We start from the raw sequence: 17,721 nt of genomic DNA, 5'->3' as shown, positions 1-17,721 counted from the left end.
TCTCTTAATTTCCAATGAAATACGAACTCCGATGGTAGTTTTAACTTCTTTAATCTTGGCAGAGAGCAACAATCTGCTGGCTGATTGCCAGTTCCTTTGTCTTACTGAAACCACATGGTCAAAATGGCTGTATTTATGCCTGGATCAATTTACAGAAAAGAACTCGCCTTCTTTGACCTTATTGGCTCAATTGAAAGTCTTTTAACGTTTTAATTGGCTCGCTACCCAAGGTCCGAAAATGTCAAGTTGATTGATGAGTTAATGCAACATGCCGAACTGCATGTAGCAGCCTTGACTTGGGGGTCTGTGAATTTTCACAGTCTGTCTAAATGAGCCTGTTTGAATTCTCTATCACTCAGAAACATGGACTATGTACAGTAGACATCTCAAGGCGCTGGAGAAATACCACCAACGATGTCTCTGCAAGATCCTACAAATCCCCTGGGAGGACAGACGCACCAACATTAGGGTCCTCCACCAGGCCAACATCCCCAGCATTGAAGCACTGACCACACTTGATCAGCTCCGTTGGGCAGGCCACATTGTTCGCATGCCAGACATAAGACTCCCAAAGCAAGTGCTCTACTTGGAACTCCTTCACGGCAAACGAGCCAAAGGTGGGCAGAGGAAACGTTACAAGGACACCCTCAAAGCCGCCCTGATAAAGTGCAAAAGCCCCACTGATGCCTGGGAGTCCCTGGCAAAGACCGCCCTAAGTGGAGGAAGTGCATCTGGGAGGGCGGTGAGCACCTGAAGTCTCATCGCTGAGAGCACGCAGAAAACAAGCACAGGCAGCGGAAAGAGCGTGCAGCAAACCAGTCCCACCTACCCCTTCTCTCAACGACTATCTGCCCCACCTGTGACAGAGTCTGTGGTTCTCGTATTGGACTGTTCAGCCACCTAAGAACTCATTTTAAGAGTGGAAGCACGTCTTCCTCGATTCCGAGGGTCTGTCTATGATGATGAGGAGCCTCACCCAAGTTACAAATGATGACTCAGCCACCCTGCTCTCGGTGATTTGCACCTATTCAGGACAAACACTTACAGTTGAGTGACAGTTAACTGCCGCTGGCAGGCAGCTTCTGTTAACTAGTTTTTAAAATTCTAAAACAGGTTTAAATCAAAGTGTTAAACTAAATTTCACTATTTACAGCTTCTACTTATCAATACTTACCAGAAATTCCCACTCTTTCCAAATTCCCAAATAAACCACTCTGTTTAAGACCACTCAGGTTAATACACTCTGTGCATAAAACAAGGATGAGAATTTTGAAATCGAGGCGTTGCTTAACCGGGAACCAATGTAGGTCAGCGAGCACAGGGGTGATGGGTGAACGGGATTGGTGCGAGTTAGAACATGGGTTGACCTCAAGTTTAATTAGGGTAGAACGTGAGCCGCCAGTCAGGAGTGCATTGGATCCTTACCAACGGATCCATTACAGACCTAATCCACGTCCGGACCGGGGTCAAATAGGGCTAAGTCATTGCCCCAACCTTCTTCTCAATCTTCCTCGCTGCCATGCTCCACCTCACAGTCTACAAGCTCCCCGCTGCAGCAGAACTAAACTACAGAACCAGTGGGAACTTGTCAACGTCCGCCGTCTCCAGGCCAGGTCCAAGACCACCCCAACCTCTGTCGTCGAGCTACAGTACGCGGACGACGCCTGCGTCTGCGCACATACAGAGGCTGCACTCCAGGACATAGTCGACGTATTTACTGAGGCGTATGAAAGCATGGGCCTTACGCTAAACATCAGCAAGACAAAGGTCCCCCACCAGCCTGTCCTTACCGCACAGCACTGCCACCCAGTCATCAAGATCCACGGCATGGCCAGGACAATGTGGACCACTTCCCATATCTCGGGAGCCTCCTATCAACAAGAGCAGGCATCAATGACGAGATTTAACACCGCCTCCAGTGTGTCAGTGCAGCCTTCGGCCGCCTGAGGAAAAGAGTGTTTGAAGACCAGGCCCTCAAAATTGCCACCAAGCTCATGGTCTACAGGGCTGTAGTAAAACCCGCCCTCCTGTATGGCTCAGAGACATGGACTATGTACAGCAGACACCTCAAGTCGCTAGAGAAATACCACCAATGATGTCTCCACAATATCCTACAAATCCCGAGAGGACAGGCGCCCCAACATTAGCATCCTCGACCAGGCCAACATCCCCAGCATTGACCACACTTGATCAGCTCCACTGGGGAGGCCACATTGTTCGCATTCCAGACACGAGACTCCCAAAGCAAACGCTCTACTCGGATCTCCTGCTCAGCAAACGAGCCAAAGGTGGGCAGAGGAAACATTACAAGCACACCCTCAAAGCCTCCCTGATAAAGTGCAACATCCCCACTGACACCTGGGAGACCCTGGCCAAAGACCGCCCGAAGTGGAGGAAGCGCATTTGGGAGGGCGCTAAGCACCTTGAGTCTCGTTGCCGAGAGCGTGCAGAATCAAACGCAGGCAACGGAAAGAGCGTGCGGCAAACCAGTCCCACCCACTCCGCCGTGCAGGAGTTCCGAGTAGAGCATTTGCTTTGGGAGTGGATGCAACTGGTGGAGAGGGCACTGCGATGGGAGACCTGAGGATCACCTGCATAGGTGTGCAGGGCCCAGTATAAAAGGCTACCCACCATGCTTGTGGCTCACTCTGGAGTTACGAATAAAGGACCAAAGTCACTTCAGTTTGAGTACAACACATGGAGTCATTCATAGGTGCATTACAGACATAACACTTGCATTAATACAGCAACTTTCATGACCACCGTACGTCCCAATGCACTTTAGAGCCAACGAAGTACTTTTGAAGTGTAGACACTATTGTAATATACGAAACACGGCAGGCAATTTGCGCCCAGCAAACTCCCCGCTGGAGTGGAACTAAACTACAGAACCAGTGGGAAGCTGTTCAACTTACGCAGTCTCCAGGCCAGATCCAAGACCACCCCAACCTCTGTCGTCGAGCTACAGTACACAGACGCGTCTGCGCACATACAGAGGCTAAACTCCAGGACAAAGTCGACATATTTACTGAGGCGTACGAGAGCATGGACCTTACGCTAAGCATCAGCAAGACAAAGGTCCTCCACCAGCCTGTCCTTACTGCACAGCACTGTCATCAAGATCCACGGTGCGGCCCTGGACAATGTGGACCACTTCCCATAACTCCAGAGCCTCCTATCAACGTGCAGGCATTGACGACGAGATCCAACACCGCCTCCAGTGCGCCAGTGCAGCTGTCGGCAGCCTGAGGAAAAGAGTGTTTGAAGACCAGGCCCTCAAGACGGCCACCAAGCTCATGGTCTACAGGGCTGTAGTAATACCTGCCCTCCTGTATGGCTCAGAAACATGGAGCATGCACAGTAGACACCTCAAGTCGCTGCAGAAATAGCTCCGCAAGATCCTACAAATCCCCTGGAGGACAGACGCACCAACATTAGCATCCTCGACCAGGCCAACACCCCAGCATCGAAGCACTGACCATACTTGATCAGCTCCGCTGGGCAGGCCACATAGTTCACATGCCAGACACGAGACTCCCAAAGCAAGTGCTCTACTCGGAACTCCTTCACGGCAAACGAGCCAAAGGTGGGCAGCGGAAACGTTACAAGGACACCCTCAAAGCCTCCCTGGTAAAGTGCAGCATCCCCACTGACACCTGGGAGACCCTGGCCAAAGATTGCCCTAAGTGAAGGAAGCACATCCGGGAGGGTGCTGAGCACCTCGAGTCTCGTCGCCGAGAGCATGCAGAAATCAAGCGCAGGCAGCGGAAGGAGCGTACGGCAAACCAGTCCCACCCATCCCTTCCCTTCAACCACCATCTGTCCCACCTGTGACAGAGACTGTTGTTCTCATATTGGACTGTTCAGCTACATAAGAAACATAGAAACATAGAAAATAGGTGCAGGAGTAGGCCATTCGGCCCTTCTAGCCTGCACCGCCATTCAATGAGTTCATGGCTGAACATGCAACTTCAGTACCCTATTCCTGCTTTCTCGCCATATCCCTTGATCCCCCTAGTAGTAAGGACTTCATCTAACTCCTTTTTGAATATATTTAGTGAATTGGCCTCAACAACTTTCTGTGGTAGAGAATTCCACAGGTTCACCACTCTCTGGGTGAAGAAGTTGCTCCTCATCTCGGTCCTAAATGGCTTACCCCTTATCCTTAGACTGTGACCCCTGGTTCTGGACTTCCCCAACATTGGGAACATTCTTCCTGCATCTAACCTGTCTGAACCCATCAGAATTTTAAACATTTCTATGAGGTCCCCTCTCATTCTTCTGAACTCCAGTGAATACAAGCCCAGTTGATCCAGTCTTTCTTGATAGGTCAGTCCCGCCATCCCGGGAATCAGTCTGGTGAACCTTCGCTGCACGCCCTCAATAGCAAGAATGTCCTTCCTCAAGTTAGGAGACCAAAACTGTACACAATACTGCAGGTGTGGCCTCACCAAGGCCCTGTACAACTGTAGCAACACCTCCCTGCCCCTGTACTCAAATCCCCTCGCTATGAAGGCCAACATGCCATTTGCTTTCTTAACCGCCTGCTGTACCTGCATGCCAATCTTCAATGACTGATGTACCATGTCAGCCAGGTCTCGTTGCACCTCCCCTTTTCCTAATCTGTCACCATTCAGATAATAGTCTGTCTCTCTGTTTTTACCACCAAAGTGGATAACCTCACATTTATCCACATTATACTTCATCTGCCATGCATTTACCCACTCACCTAACCTATCCAAGTCACTCTGCAGCCTCATAGCATCCTCCTCGCAGCTCACACTGCCACCCAACTTAGTGTCATCCGCAAATTTGGAGATACTACATTTAATCCCCTCGTCTAAATCATTAATGTACAGTGTAAACAGCTGGGGCCCCAGCACAGAACCTTGCGGTACCCCACTAGTCACTGCCTTCCATTCTGAAAAGTACCCATTTACTCCTACTCTTTGCTTCCTGTCTGACAACCAGTTCTCAATCCATGTCAGCACATTACCCCCAATCCCATGTGCTTTAACTTGTGTGGGACCTTGTCGAAAGCCTTCTGAAAGTCCAAATATACCACATCAACTGCTTCTCCCTTGTCCACTCTACTGGAAACATCCTCAAAAAATTCCAGAAGATTTGTCAAGCATGATTTCCCTTTCACAGATCCATGCTGACTTGGACCTATCATGTCACCTCTTTCCAAATGCGCTGCTGTGACATCCTTAATAATTGATTCCATCATTTTACCCACTACTGAGGTCAGGCTGACCGGTCTATAATTCCCTGTTTTCTCTCTCCCTCCTTTTTTAAAAAGTGGGGTTACACTGGCTACCCTCCACTCGATAGGAACTGATCCAGAGTCAATGGAATGTTGGAAAATGACTGTCAATGCATCCGCTATTTCCAAGGCCACCTCCTTAAGTACTCTGGGATGCAGTCCATCAGGACCTGGGGATTTATCGGCCTTCAATCCCATCAATTTCCCCAACACAATTTCCCGACTAATAAGGATTTCCCTCAGTTCCTCCTCCTTACTAGACCCTCTGACCTCTTTTATATCCGGACGGTTGTTTGTGTCCTCCTTAGTGAATGTCTGCCATTTCTTTGTTCCCCGTTATGACTTCCCCTGATTCTGACTGCAGGGGACTCATGTTAAGAGTGGAAGCAAGTCTTCCTCGATTCCGAGGGGCTGCCTATAATGATGATAATGTACAAAACGCGAGAGGCAATTTGTGCACAGCAAGCTCCCACAAACAACAATGTGATCATAACCGGATAATCTTTTTGTTGAGATGATGATTGAGGGCTAATTATAGGTCCAGGACACCTGGCAGAATGCATCTGCTCTTCTTCAAAATAGTGCAGTGGGATGGGATCTTTTAAGTCCATCTGAGAGAGCAGACGGGGCCTCGGTTTAACATCTCATCCAAAAGACGGTACCTCGGACAATGCAGCGCTCACTCAGCACTGTGTTGAAGTATCAGCCTACATTTTTGAGCTCAAGCCTATGGAGGGGACTTGAACCAGCAACCTTCTGAATCAGAAGCGAAAGTACCACCCATTGAGCTCATACTTGGCTCTCTCTGATACCGCTGCTCTCACCATCGTGAGATACCCCCATTTCTCCCCTCGCACCCTCCATGGTGAGGACCCACCAATCCCCCCTCCCACTCCCCGTCCCCCCTTTCCAGGGTGAAGACCCACCATTCCACCTCCCCCCAACCCTCCAGGGCATAGGACCCCCCTATTCCTCCCACCCCCAGGGTGAGGACTCTCCATTGCCCCCCCCCCCCCAGGGTGAGGACCCCCCCATCCCCCCCCCAGTGTGAGAATTCCCCATTCCCCCAGTGTGAGAATCCCCCATCCCCCCCCCCAGTGTGAGGAACCCCCCCCCCCAGGGTGAGGACCCCCCATCCCCCCCCTAGGGTGAGGACCCCCATCCCCCCCCTAGGGTGAGGACCACCCACTACTCCCCCCAGTGTGAGGACCACCCATTCCCCCAGGGTGAGGACCCCCATAACCCCCCAAGGTGAGGACCCCCCATTCCCCCAGGGTGAGGACCCCCATAACCCCCCCAGGGTGAGGACCCCCCATTCCCCCAGGGTGAGCCCCCCCCCCAGGGTGAGGACCCCCCATTCCCCCAGGGTGAGGACCCACATACACCCCCAGGGTGATGACCCCCCATTCCCCCAGGGTGAGAACCCCCATACCCCCCCCCAGGGTGAGGACCCCCCATTCCCCCCCAGTGTGAGGACCCCCATACCCCCCCAGGGTGAGGATCGCCCATTCTCCCCCAGTGTGAGGACCCCAATCCCCCCCCTAGGGTGAGGACCCCCATCCGCCCCCTAGGGTGAGGACCACCCACTACCCCCCCCCAGTGTGAGGACCCCCCATTTCCCCCCCCAGGGTGAGGACCCCCATCCCCCCCCCCCAGGGTGAGGACCCCCCATTCCCCCCCAGGGTGAGGACCCCCCATTCCCCCAGGGTGAGGACCCCCATAACCCCCCCCCCAGGGTGAGGACCCCCCATTCCCCCAGGGTGAGGACCCCCATCCCCCCCAGTGTGAGGCCCCCCATTTCCCCAGGGTGAGGACCCCCATCCCCCCCCAGTGTGAGTACCCCCCATTCCCCCAGGGTGAGGACACCCATCCCCCCCCCCCAGTGTAAGGCCCCCCATTTCCCCAGGGTGAGGACCCCCACCCCCCCCCCCCCCAGTGTGAGGCCCCCCATTTCCCCAGGGTGAGGGCCCCCCCCTCACGGTGAGGACCCCCATCCCCCCACCAGTTTGAGGCCCCCCATTTCCCCCAGGGTGAGGACCCCCATCACTCCCCCAGTGTGAGGGCCCCCATTTCCCCCAGTGTGAGGGCCCCCATTCCCCAGGGTGAGGACCCCATCCCCCCCCAGTGTGAGGCCCCCCATTTCCCCAGGGTGAGGACCCCCATCCCCCCCCCCAGTGTGAGGCCCCCCATTTCCCCAGGGTGAGGACCCCCATCCCCCCCAGTGTGAGGGCCTCCCATTTCCCCAGGGTGAGGACCCCCACCCCCCCCCCAGTGTGAGGCCCCCCATTTCCCCCAGGGTGAGGACCCCCATTCCCCCCCCAGTGTGAGGCCCCCCATTTCCCCAGGGTGAGGACCCCCATCCCCCCCCCCAGTGTGAGGCCCCCCATTTCCCCAGGGTGAGGACCCCCATCCCCCCCCAGTGTGAGGGCCCCCCATTTCCCCAGGGTGAGGACCCCCATCCCACCCCCCCAGTGTGAGGCTCCCCATTTCCCCCAGGGTGAGGACACCCATCCCCCCCCAGTGTGAGGGCGCCCCATTTCCCCAGGGTGAGGACCCCCATCCCCCCCCAGTGTGAGGGCCCCCCATTTCCCCCAGGGTGAGGACCCCCATCCCCCCCCCAGTGTGAGGGCCCCCCATTTCCCCAGGGTGAGGACCCCCATCCCCCCCAGTGTGAGGGCCCCCCATTTCCCCAGGGTGAGGTCCCCCACCCCCCCCCCCCAGTGTGAGGGCCCCCCATTTCTCCAGGGTGAGGACCCCCATCCCCCCCCGGTGTGAGGGCGCCCCATTTCCCCAGGGTGAGGACCCCCATCCCCCCCCCCAGTGTGAGGGCCCCCCATTTCCCCAGGGTGAGGACCCCCATCCCCCCCCAGTGTGAGGGCCCCCCATTTCCCCCAGGGTGAGGACCCCCATCCCCCCCCAGTGTGAGGGCCCCCCATTTCCCCAGGGTGAGGACCCCCATCCCCCCCCCCCAGTGTGAGGCCCCCCATTTCCCCCAGGGTGAGGACCCCCATCCCCCCCAGTGTGAGGCCCCCCATTTCCCCCAGGGTGAGGACCCCATCCCCCCCAGTGTGAGGGCCCCCCATTTCCCCCAGGGTGAGGACCCCCATCCCCCCCCCCCCAGTGTGAGGGCCCCCCATTTCCCCAGGGTGAGGACCCCCACCCCACCCCCAGTGTGAGTGCCCCCCATTTCCCCAGGGTGAGCACCCCCACCCCCCCCCAGTGTGAGGGCTCCCCATTTCCCCAGGGTGAGGACCCCCATCCCCTCCCCCAGTGTGAGGCCCCCCATTTCCCCAGGGTGAGGACCCCCATTTCCCCAGTGTGAGGCCCCCATTTCCCCAGTGTGAGGCCCCCCATTTCCCCCAGGGTGAGGACACCCATCCCCCCCCCCCAGGGTGAGGACCCCCATCCCCTCCCCCAGTGTGAGGCCCCCCATTTCCCCCAGGGTGAGGACACCCATCCCCCCCCCCCAGAGTGAGGCCCCCCATTTCCTCCAGGGTGAGGTCCCCCCCCCCCAGTGTGAGGCCCCCCATTTCCCCCAGGGTGAGGTCCCCCATCCCCCCCAGTGTGAGGGCCCCCCATTTCCCCAGGGTGAGGACCCCCATCGCCTCCCCCAGTGTGAGGCCCCCCATTTCCCCAGGGTGAGGACCCCCATTTCCCCAGGGTGAGGACCCCCATTTCCCCAGTGTGAGGCCCCCATTTCCCCAGGGTGAGGCCCCCCATTTCCCCCAGGGTGAGGACACCCATCCCCCCCCCAGGGTGAGGACCCCCATCCCCTCCCCCAGTGTGAGGCCCCCCATTTCCCCCAGGGTGAGGACACCCATCCCCCCCCCCCCAGAGTGAGGCCCCCCATTTCCTCCAGGGTGAGGTCCCCACCCCCAGTGTGAGGCCCCCCATTTCCCCCAGTGTGAGACCCCCCATTCCCCCCCCTCCCAGAGTGAGGACCCCCCCCTCTCACGGTGAGGAACCGCTATTCCCGCCTTTTTCCCCTCTCAGACTCGGACGCGACGACACCACCATTCCCGCCTTGCGGCACGCGGCCTCCCGCCACCAGCCCCACCTTCCCCCGCCCCAGGGGGGGGGGGGCCGAGGCTGCCGCCCGGCATTTACCATGCCCATCATGTTGGTGGCTGGCGGGTCCACCTCGCTGCGAGCCGCGTTGTGCTGGTCCAAGCAGCTCTGGATGAAGGCCGGGTCGGTGATGGACGGCAAGGCCCTGACGCCGGGCGCGTGCCAGAACAGCGGCATCCACAGGATGAGGCCGAGCCACAGGGTCGCGGCGCGGGAGGCCATGCGGCGGCGGCAACCGGAGCGGGCGTGGGGGGGGGGGTGGAGGTGGGGGTAACGGGGGTAACCGCAGCGGGCGGCGGGCGGGGGCAGCGACTGAATGCGGCGGGGTCCCGGCCGACTGTCGCTGGGGGGCGCAACAACACTCGCCGCCCGCCCAAAGTGCGCACGCGCGCTGCCCACCCGCTTGCTGCCAGTAACACTCGCATCTCACTCACTCAACTTTCCTTTTCTTGGGTTTATGTCTTTATTGGAGGTTCTTTGCACCCCTTTAAAAAGTTGGGCGGGCGGGGGGGTGGGGGAAGAAACACGCGTTCGTATTGCACTGGTGGATGGCAATTGCCAGCACCAATTTAGAGTTAAAAGGGCACACCCAATAAAGACTTGTAACTGAACAAAAATTAACGGGAAACTTTAAAAAAAAGTTGAATCAGAATTCTATTCCCCCTTTCTTATTGCAATTGCCATCACCATGGGATCCACCTCCCACTATGCTTAAACAAAGGGGACTACAGTGGGATGAAGGCAGAGTTGGCTAAAGTAGACTGGAAACACAGACTAAACGGTGGCACAATTGAGGAACAGTGGAGGACTTTTAAGGAGCTCTTTCATAGTGCTCAACAAAAATATATTCCAGTGAAAGAGAAGGGATAACCAGCCGTGGATAACCAAGGAAATAAAAGAGAGTATCAAATTAAAAACCAATTCGTATAAGGTGGCCAAGGTTAGTGGGAAACTAGAAGATTGGGAAAATTTTAAATGACAGCAAAGAATGACTAAAAAAGCAATAAAAAAAGGAAAGATAGATTACGAAAGTAAACTTGCGCAAAACATAAAAACAGATAGTAAAAGCTTTTACCGATAAAAAAACGGAAAAGAGTGACTAAAGTAAATGTTGGTCCCTTAGAATATGAGAAGGGGGATTTAATAATGGGAAATGTGGAAATGGCTGAGACCATAAACAATTATTTCGCAGTGGAAGTCACAAAAACCATGCCAAAAATTGCTGGCCACAGGAATGTGGGAAGGGAGGACCTTGAGATAATCACTATCACTAGCGGGGTAGTGCTAGACAGGCTAATGGGACTCAAGGTAGACAAGTCCCCTGGTCCTGATGAAATGCATTCCAGGGTATTAAAAGAGATGGCGGAAGTTATAGCAGATGCATTCGTTATAATCTGCCAAAATTCTCTGGACTCTGGGGAGGTACCAGCGGATTGGAAAGCAGCTAATGTAACACCTCTGTTTAAAAAAGGGGGCAGACAAAAGGCAGGTAACTATAGGCCGGTTAGTTTAACATCTGTAGTGGGGAAAATGCTTGAAGCTATCATTAAGGAAGAAATAGCGGGACATCTAGATAGGAATAGTGCAATCAAGCAGACGCAACATGGATTTATGAAGGGGTAATCATGTTTAACTAATTTGCTGGAATTCTTTGAGGATATAACGAGCATGGTGGATAGAGGTGTACTGATGGATGTGGTGTATTTAGATTTCCAAAAGGCATTCGATAAGGTGCCACACAAAAGATTACTGCAGAAGATAAAGGTACGCGGAGTCAGAGGAAATGTATTAGCATGGATAGAGAATTGGCTGGCTAACAGAAAGCAGAGTCGGGATAAATGGGTCCTTTTCGGGTTGGAAATCGGTGGTTAGTGGTGTGCCACAGGGATCGGTGCTGGGACCACAACTGTTTACAATATACATAGATGACCTGGAAGAGGGGACAGAGTGTAGTGTAGCAAAATTTGCAGATGACACAAAGGTTAGTGGGAAAGCGGGTTGTGTAGAGGACACAGAGAGGCTGCAAAGAGATTTAGATAGGTTAAGCGAATGGGCTAAGGTTTGGCAGATGGAATACAATGTCGGAAAATGTGAGGTCATCCACCTTGGAAAAAAAAACAGTAACAGGGAATATTATTTGAATGGGGAGAAATTACAACATGCTGCGGTGCAGAGGGACCTGGTGGTCCTTGTGCATGAATCCCAAAAAGTTAGTTTGCAAGTGCAGCAGGTAATCAGGAAGGCGAATGGAATGTTGGCCTTCATTGCGAGAGGGATGGAGTACAAAAGCAGGGAGGTCCTTCTGCAACTGTACAGTGTATTGGTGAGACCGCACCTGGAGTACTGCATGCAGTTTTGGTCACCTTACTTAAGGAAGGATATACTAGCTTTGGAGGGGGTACAGAGACGATTCACTAGGCTGACACCTTATGATGATAGATTGAGTAGACTGGGTCTTTACTCGTTGGAGTTCAGAAGGATGAGGGGTGATCTTATAGAAACATTTAAAATAATGAAAGGGATAGACAAGATAGAGGCAGAGAGGTTGTTTCCACTGGTCGGGGAGACTAGAACAGCCTCAAAATACGGGGGAGCCAATTTAAAACCGAGTTGAGAAGAAATTTCTTCTCCCAGAGGGTTGTGAATCTGTGGAATTCTCTGCCCAGGGAAGCAGTTGAGGCTAGCTCATTGAATGTATTCAAATCACAGATAGATAGATTTTTAACCAATAAGGGAATTAAGGGTTATGGGGAGCGGGCGGGTAAGTGGAGCTGAGTCCACGGCCAGATCAGCCATGATCTTGTTGAGTGGCGGAGCAGGCTCGAGAGGCTAGATGGCCTACTCCTGTTCCTAGTTCTTATGTTCTTATGTTCTTAATGGGGCACAACCGATAAAGACTAACATAACCAAAATTAAAAGGAAATTTAAAAAAAATTAAATCAAAGTTCTAATCCCCGGGGTGATGATGCAGTCTATCCCCTCCAGTCGCGTTACTCTTGATACGTTCATTTTGCTTTCATTGATGGGGAGCTGTGGACAACCTACAACCTGTGTGTGCTGCTTACAGAATCATAGAATGGTTACAGCACAGAAAGAGGCCATTCAGTCCGTGCCGGCTCACTGCAAAAGCACTTCTGCCAGTCCCACTCCACCACCCTTTCAGGCAGTGCATTCCAGATTCTAACCACTCTCTGAGTTTTGTCCTCCTGTCACCTTTGGTTCTTCTGCCAATCACCTTAAATCTATGTCCTCTGGTTCTCAACACTTCTGCCAATGGGAACAGTTTCTCTCTCTACCTACTCTGTCTCGACCCCCTCATGATTTTAAACACCTCGATCAAATCTCCTCTAAACCTTCTCTGGCCGAAGGAGAACCACCCCAGCTTCTCCAGTCTATCCGCGTAACTGAAGTCCTTCATCCCTGGATTACTTCATCGAGAACTTGCCAGCTAATATCATCAAGAAGACGACCAAAAGCGGCCGCCCGCTCTGAAAAGCATGAAAGCACCGCTTTTCATTGATGAGACTGGGACGGGCTACAGTGTTGTACCGGCTGTCCGATCAGAAGAGTCAAAATTGACGGGGTGAAACATAGAAACATAGAAAATAGGTGCAGGAGTAGGCCATTCGGCCCTTCGAGCCTGCACCACCATTCAATGAGTTCATGGCTGAACATGCAACTTCATTACCCCATTCCTGCTTTCTCGCCCTACCCCTTGATCCCCCGAGTAGTAAGGACTACATCTAACTCCTTTTTCAATATATTTAGTGAATTGGCCTCAACAACTTTCTGTGGTAGATAATTCCACAGGTTCACCACTCTCTGGGTGAAGAAGTTTCTCCTCATCTCGGTCCTGAATGGCTTACCCCTTATCCTTAGACTGTGACCCCTGGTTCTGGACTTCCCCAACATTGGGAACATTCTTCCTGCATCTAACCTGTCTAAACCCGTCAGAATTTTAAATGTTTCTATGAGATCCCCTCTCATTCTTCTGAGCTCCAGTCAATACAAGCCCAGTTGATCCAATCTTTCTTGATAGGTCAGTCCCGCCACCCCGGGAATCAGTCTGGTGAACCTTCGCTGCACTCCCTCAATAGCAAGAATGTCCTTCGTCAAGTTAGGAGACCAAAACTGTGCACAATACTCCAGATATGGCCTCACCAAGGCCCTGTACAACTGTAGTAACACATCCCTGCCCCTGTACACAAATCCCCTCGCTATGAAAGCCAACATGCCATTTGCTTTCTTAACCGCATGCCAACCTTCAATGACTGATGTACCATGACACCCAGGTCTTGTTGCACCTCCCTTTTTCCTAATCTGTCACCATTCAGATAATAGTCTGTCTCTCTGTTTTTACCACCCAAGTGGATAACCTCACATTTAGTGAGGGAGGATTAGGCACCTGGTGCTATGGTGAATGGGCACGTTGAGTAGCCGCTGCATTGTCAATAACAGTTTCTAAACCCCTAACCTTAACACCCCCAATTCTAACCAGTGGCCCCTAGTAACCACTATCCCAGAATCATGGGGTGTCAGTAGCGAACTGCAGGGCAGGGTGGCCAGTAGTCACTGTGACATCATCGATGATGCAAGGTTCGGCCACATTGACAATACTCAGTTAATTTAGAACTACTGAAGTGAAGCGATTTGGTGTAGCCATAGTTTCAATTCCGTTGACAGCATTCTTTATTCAGCAGCAGTTATTTGCTGTTACGTTGTAATACAGTGGTCAAATATGGGTGCAGACACACCGAATGAGAGGGCATTTCCTGAGCCACAACCTTCCTCATGCTTAGCTACCTGGACACCAGTGTACAGGTCAGCTCAGGGGTCCACCCAGGGGTCCAAGCCCGGATCCCCCCATAAACTGCCAGATCTATTTGTTACATTGGCCCCCTTGTAGAGGGCCGATTGTGCGTATCATTTTTTTTGTCCCCAGTGGCGCTAGCAATCAACAAAGAGCTGGCCAGTGCCGATACATCTCACCGCTCTCTGACGGGTGTCTAAAATGCGTTCAAAGTGCTGTGGGTGCTTGCCACTGCTATTTAAAAAGAATGAACTTACAATTTATATAGCGCCTTTCACGAGCTACGGACTTCCCAATGCGCCTTACAGCCAATGAAGTACTTTTGATGGTTAGTCACTTTTGTAATGCAGGAAACGCAAACTCCCACAAATAGTAATGTGATAATGACCAAGATCATCTGTTTTAGTGATGTTGATTGAGGGATAAATATTGGCCTAGGACACCGGGTAGAATTCCCGTGCTTTTCTTCGTGCCATGGGATCTTGAACGTCTCATACGAAAGACAGCAGCTACGACAGTGCAGCGCTCCCTCAGCACTGCACCGGAGTGTCAGCCTAGATTTTCGTGTTCAATTCTCTGGAGTGGGACTTCAACCCACAACCTTATGATTCAAAGGCGAGAGTGCTAACCACTGAGCCAACTCTTGCCACTGCTCTTCAAATTGTGTGACTGTGCCCTGCTTATGGACGCTCCCCGCGGCCTCAGAAACATGGCGATGCAAGACAAGGATTTTCAGCACCATGGTCAGAAATGGTCTGCTGTTTGTAGATTTTTTTCTTTCATTCATTGACAGATCTTTCTCCGATCCTTTTAGCAGCGCCAACCTAAGCAGCTTGCTTACAAAAATAAGATGGTTGGAATGTTCAATTAGATAAATGGGTGGAGTATGACAATGACTTGCCCTGTTATAAATGATCTTAGCATAAAATATCAGGGACAGAAATATAACTGGATAGTGAGCAGTGGTGAAAGAGTGGTTGAGGTGTTGGTCAAAGACGAGATCAAAGAGTTAGGTTTTAAAAAGACTTTCAGAGGAGGGTAGAGAGGTGACAAGGCACAAGACATTAGGGATAGAATTCTCAAGTGGGGATCAGCATGGACAAAGATGGAGTAGAGGAAAGGCCAGAGTCAGAAGACGCCCCTCCATACCCCTTTCCTCGGACCACCCCGTGTCCTCCTCTACAGTTGTGAGGTTGTTGAACTTACTTCCAGGGTTAGTGGCTGAGACAGAAACTTATGTCAACATTGATCATTTGATTGGATAGGTGGATAATTTAAGGAGGGTAGGAGAGTTAAACAGGAAATTATAGACCTATTAGTCTAATGTTGTGGGGAAGTTACTAGAATCTGTTAAGAAAATAATAGAAGCAGGAGTAGGCCATTCAGCTCTTCGAGCCTGCTCCGCCATTCAATAAGACCAGATGATCTTCTACCTCAATTGCACCTTCCTGCACGATCCCCATATCCCTTAATATCCGAAAATCTGTCGATCTCTGTCTTGGATATACTCAATGATTAAGCAATGTGTGAGGAGGACACAAAAAATCTGCAAAAGGACATAGACAAGCTAAGTGAGTGGGCAAAAATGTGGTAGATGGAGTTTAATGTTGGAAAGTGTGGCGTCATGCACTTTGGCAGAAAAAAATCAAAGAGCAAGTTATTATTTAAATGGAGCAAGATTGCAAAGTGCCGCAGTACAGCGGGACCTGGGGGTACTTGTGCATGAAACACAAAAGGATAGTATGCAGGTACAGCAAGTGATCAGGAAGGCCAATGGTATCTTGGCCTTTATTGCAAAGGGGATGGAGTATAAAAGCAGGGACATCTTGCTACAACTATACAAGGTATTGGTGAGGCCAAACCTGGAATACTGCATACAGTTTTGGTTTGCATATTTACGAAAGGATATACTTGCTTTGGAGGCAGTTCAGAGAAGGTTCACTAGGTTGATTCCGGGGATGAGGGGGTTGACCTATAAGGAAAGGTTGAGTATGTTGGGCCTCTACTCATTGGAATTCAGAAGAATAAAAGGTGGTCTTATCGAAACGTATAAGATTATAAGGGGGCTTGACAAGGTGGATGCAGAGAGGATGTTTCCACTGATGGGGGAGACTAGAACTAGAGGGCATGATCTTAGAATAAGGGGCCACCCATTTAAAACAGAGATGAGGAGGAATTTCTTCTCTCAGAAGGTTGTAAATCTGTGGAATTTGCTGCCTTGGAGAGCTGTGGAAGCTGGGACATTGAATAAATTTAAGACCGAAATAGACAGTTTCTTGAGCGATAAGAGGATAAAGGGCTATGGGGAGCAGACGGGGAAGTGAAGCTGAGTCCATGATCAGATCAGCCATGATCTTATTGAATGGTGGAGCAGGCTCGAGGGACCATATGGCCTACTCCTGTTCCTATTTCTTATTTTCTTATAAGCATCCACAGTCCTCTGATAGAGAATTGCAAAGATTCACAACCTTTTGGCTAAATGGACAGTTCTGAGACTGTGATCCACAGTTCTAGACTCCCCAGCTAAGTGCAACATCCTCTCAGCATTTACTCAATGAAGAACTGTAAGAATTTTATGTTTCAATGAGATCACGTCTCATTCTTCTAAATAAGGGATAATGGGTATAGACTCCAATTGGCAAGATGGGACCAGAAGGTGTCTGTCTGGCATCTGTACTGGGGCCTCAGCTTTTCACTATATTTAGAAATGACTGAGATATGAAGGAATAAAGAGTTGTATTTCCAAGTTTGCTGACAACACTGAATTAGGTGGCACAGTAGCGTAGATGAGAGGAGAAAGTTGCAATGGACCATTGATAGATTAAATGAGTGGGCAAAGCTGTGGCAGATGGAGATCAACGTGAGGAAGTGCGAGGTCACTCACTTTGGACCTCAGATAGATCAAAATATTTTCTAGATGGTGAGAAATTGAGAACGGTGAAGGAGCAGAGAGATTCAGGGGTCCATGTACACACATCACTAAAAACTAGTGGAAAGGTACAAAACATAATTAAAAAGGCTAATGAAATATTAGTCTTCATCTTCATAGAATCATAGAAGTTTACAGCGCGGAAGGAGGCCATTTCGGCCTCCAAGAGGCTATCCAACCTAATCCCACATTCCAGCTCCAACTAGCCCTGCAGGTTACGGCACTTCAGGTGCACATCCAAGTAGTTTTTAAATGTAGTGAGGGTTTCTGCTTCTACCACCCTTTCAGGCCGTGAGTTCCAGACCCCCCCCCCCCACCCTCTGCATGAAGAAATTTTCCCTCAAATCCCATCTAATTTCATTAAATTTATGCCCCCTGGTTGTTGACCCTTCTAAGGGAAATAGACCCATTCTATCCAATATCCAACTGGGCCTTTATTCACTGGAGTTTAGAAGGATGAGAGGGGGTCTCATTGAAACATATAAGACTCTGACGGGACTGGACAGGTTAGATGCGGGAAGAATGTTCCTGATGTTGGGTAGTCCAGAACCAGGGGACATAGTCTTAGGATAAGGGGCAGGCCATTTAGGACTGAGATGAGAAGAAACTTCTTCACTCAGAGAGTTGTTAACCTGTGGAATTCCCTGC

At 51.6% G+C, this 17,721-nt stretch overlaps 1 protein-coding gene across 1 annotated transcript in view; it reads right to left on the bottom strand.

The window, feature by feature from the left end:
- Positions 1-9,670, bottom strand: part of LOC139280579 (GLIPR1-like protein 1) — a 56,267-nt gene extending 46,597 nt beyond the window's left edge. Inside the window, exon 1 of the mRNA XM_070900092.1 lies at positions 9,374-9,670. Within this exon, the coding sequence (XP_070756193.1) occupies positions 9,374-9,556 (183 nt within the window). The 5' untranslated portion in view covers positions 9,557-9,670. The remainder of the gene's footprint in view (positions 1-9,373) is intronic.
- Between the last annotated feature and the right edge of the window lie 8,051 nt (positions 9,671-17,721).

Source organism: Pristiophorus japonicus, chromosome 15 (genome assembly GCF_044704955.1).
Source record: "Pristiophorus japonicus isolate sPriJap1 chromosome 15, sPriJap1.hap1, whole genome shotgun sequence".
In the NCBI taxonomy this organism is placed as follows: Eukaryota; Metazoa; Chordata; class Chondrichthyes; family Pristiophoridae; genus Pristiophorus; species Pristiophorus japonicus.
The sequence above is the reverse complement of the archived record's forward strand: the minus strand, read 5'-3'. Positions and strand labels throughout refer to the sequence as shown.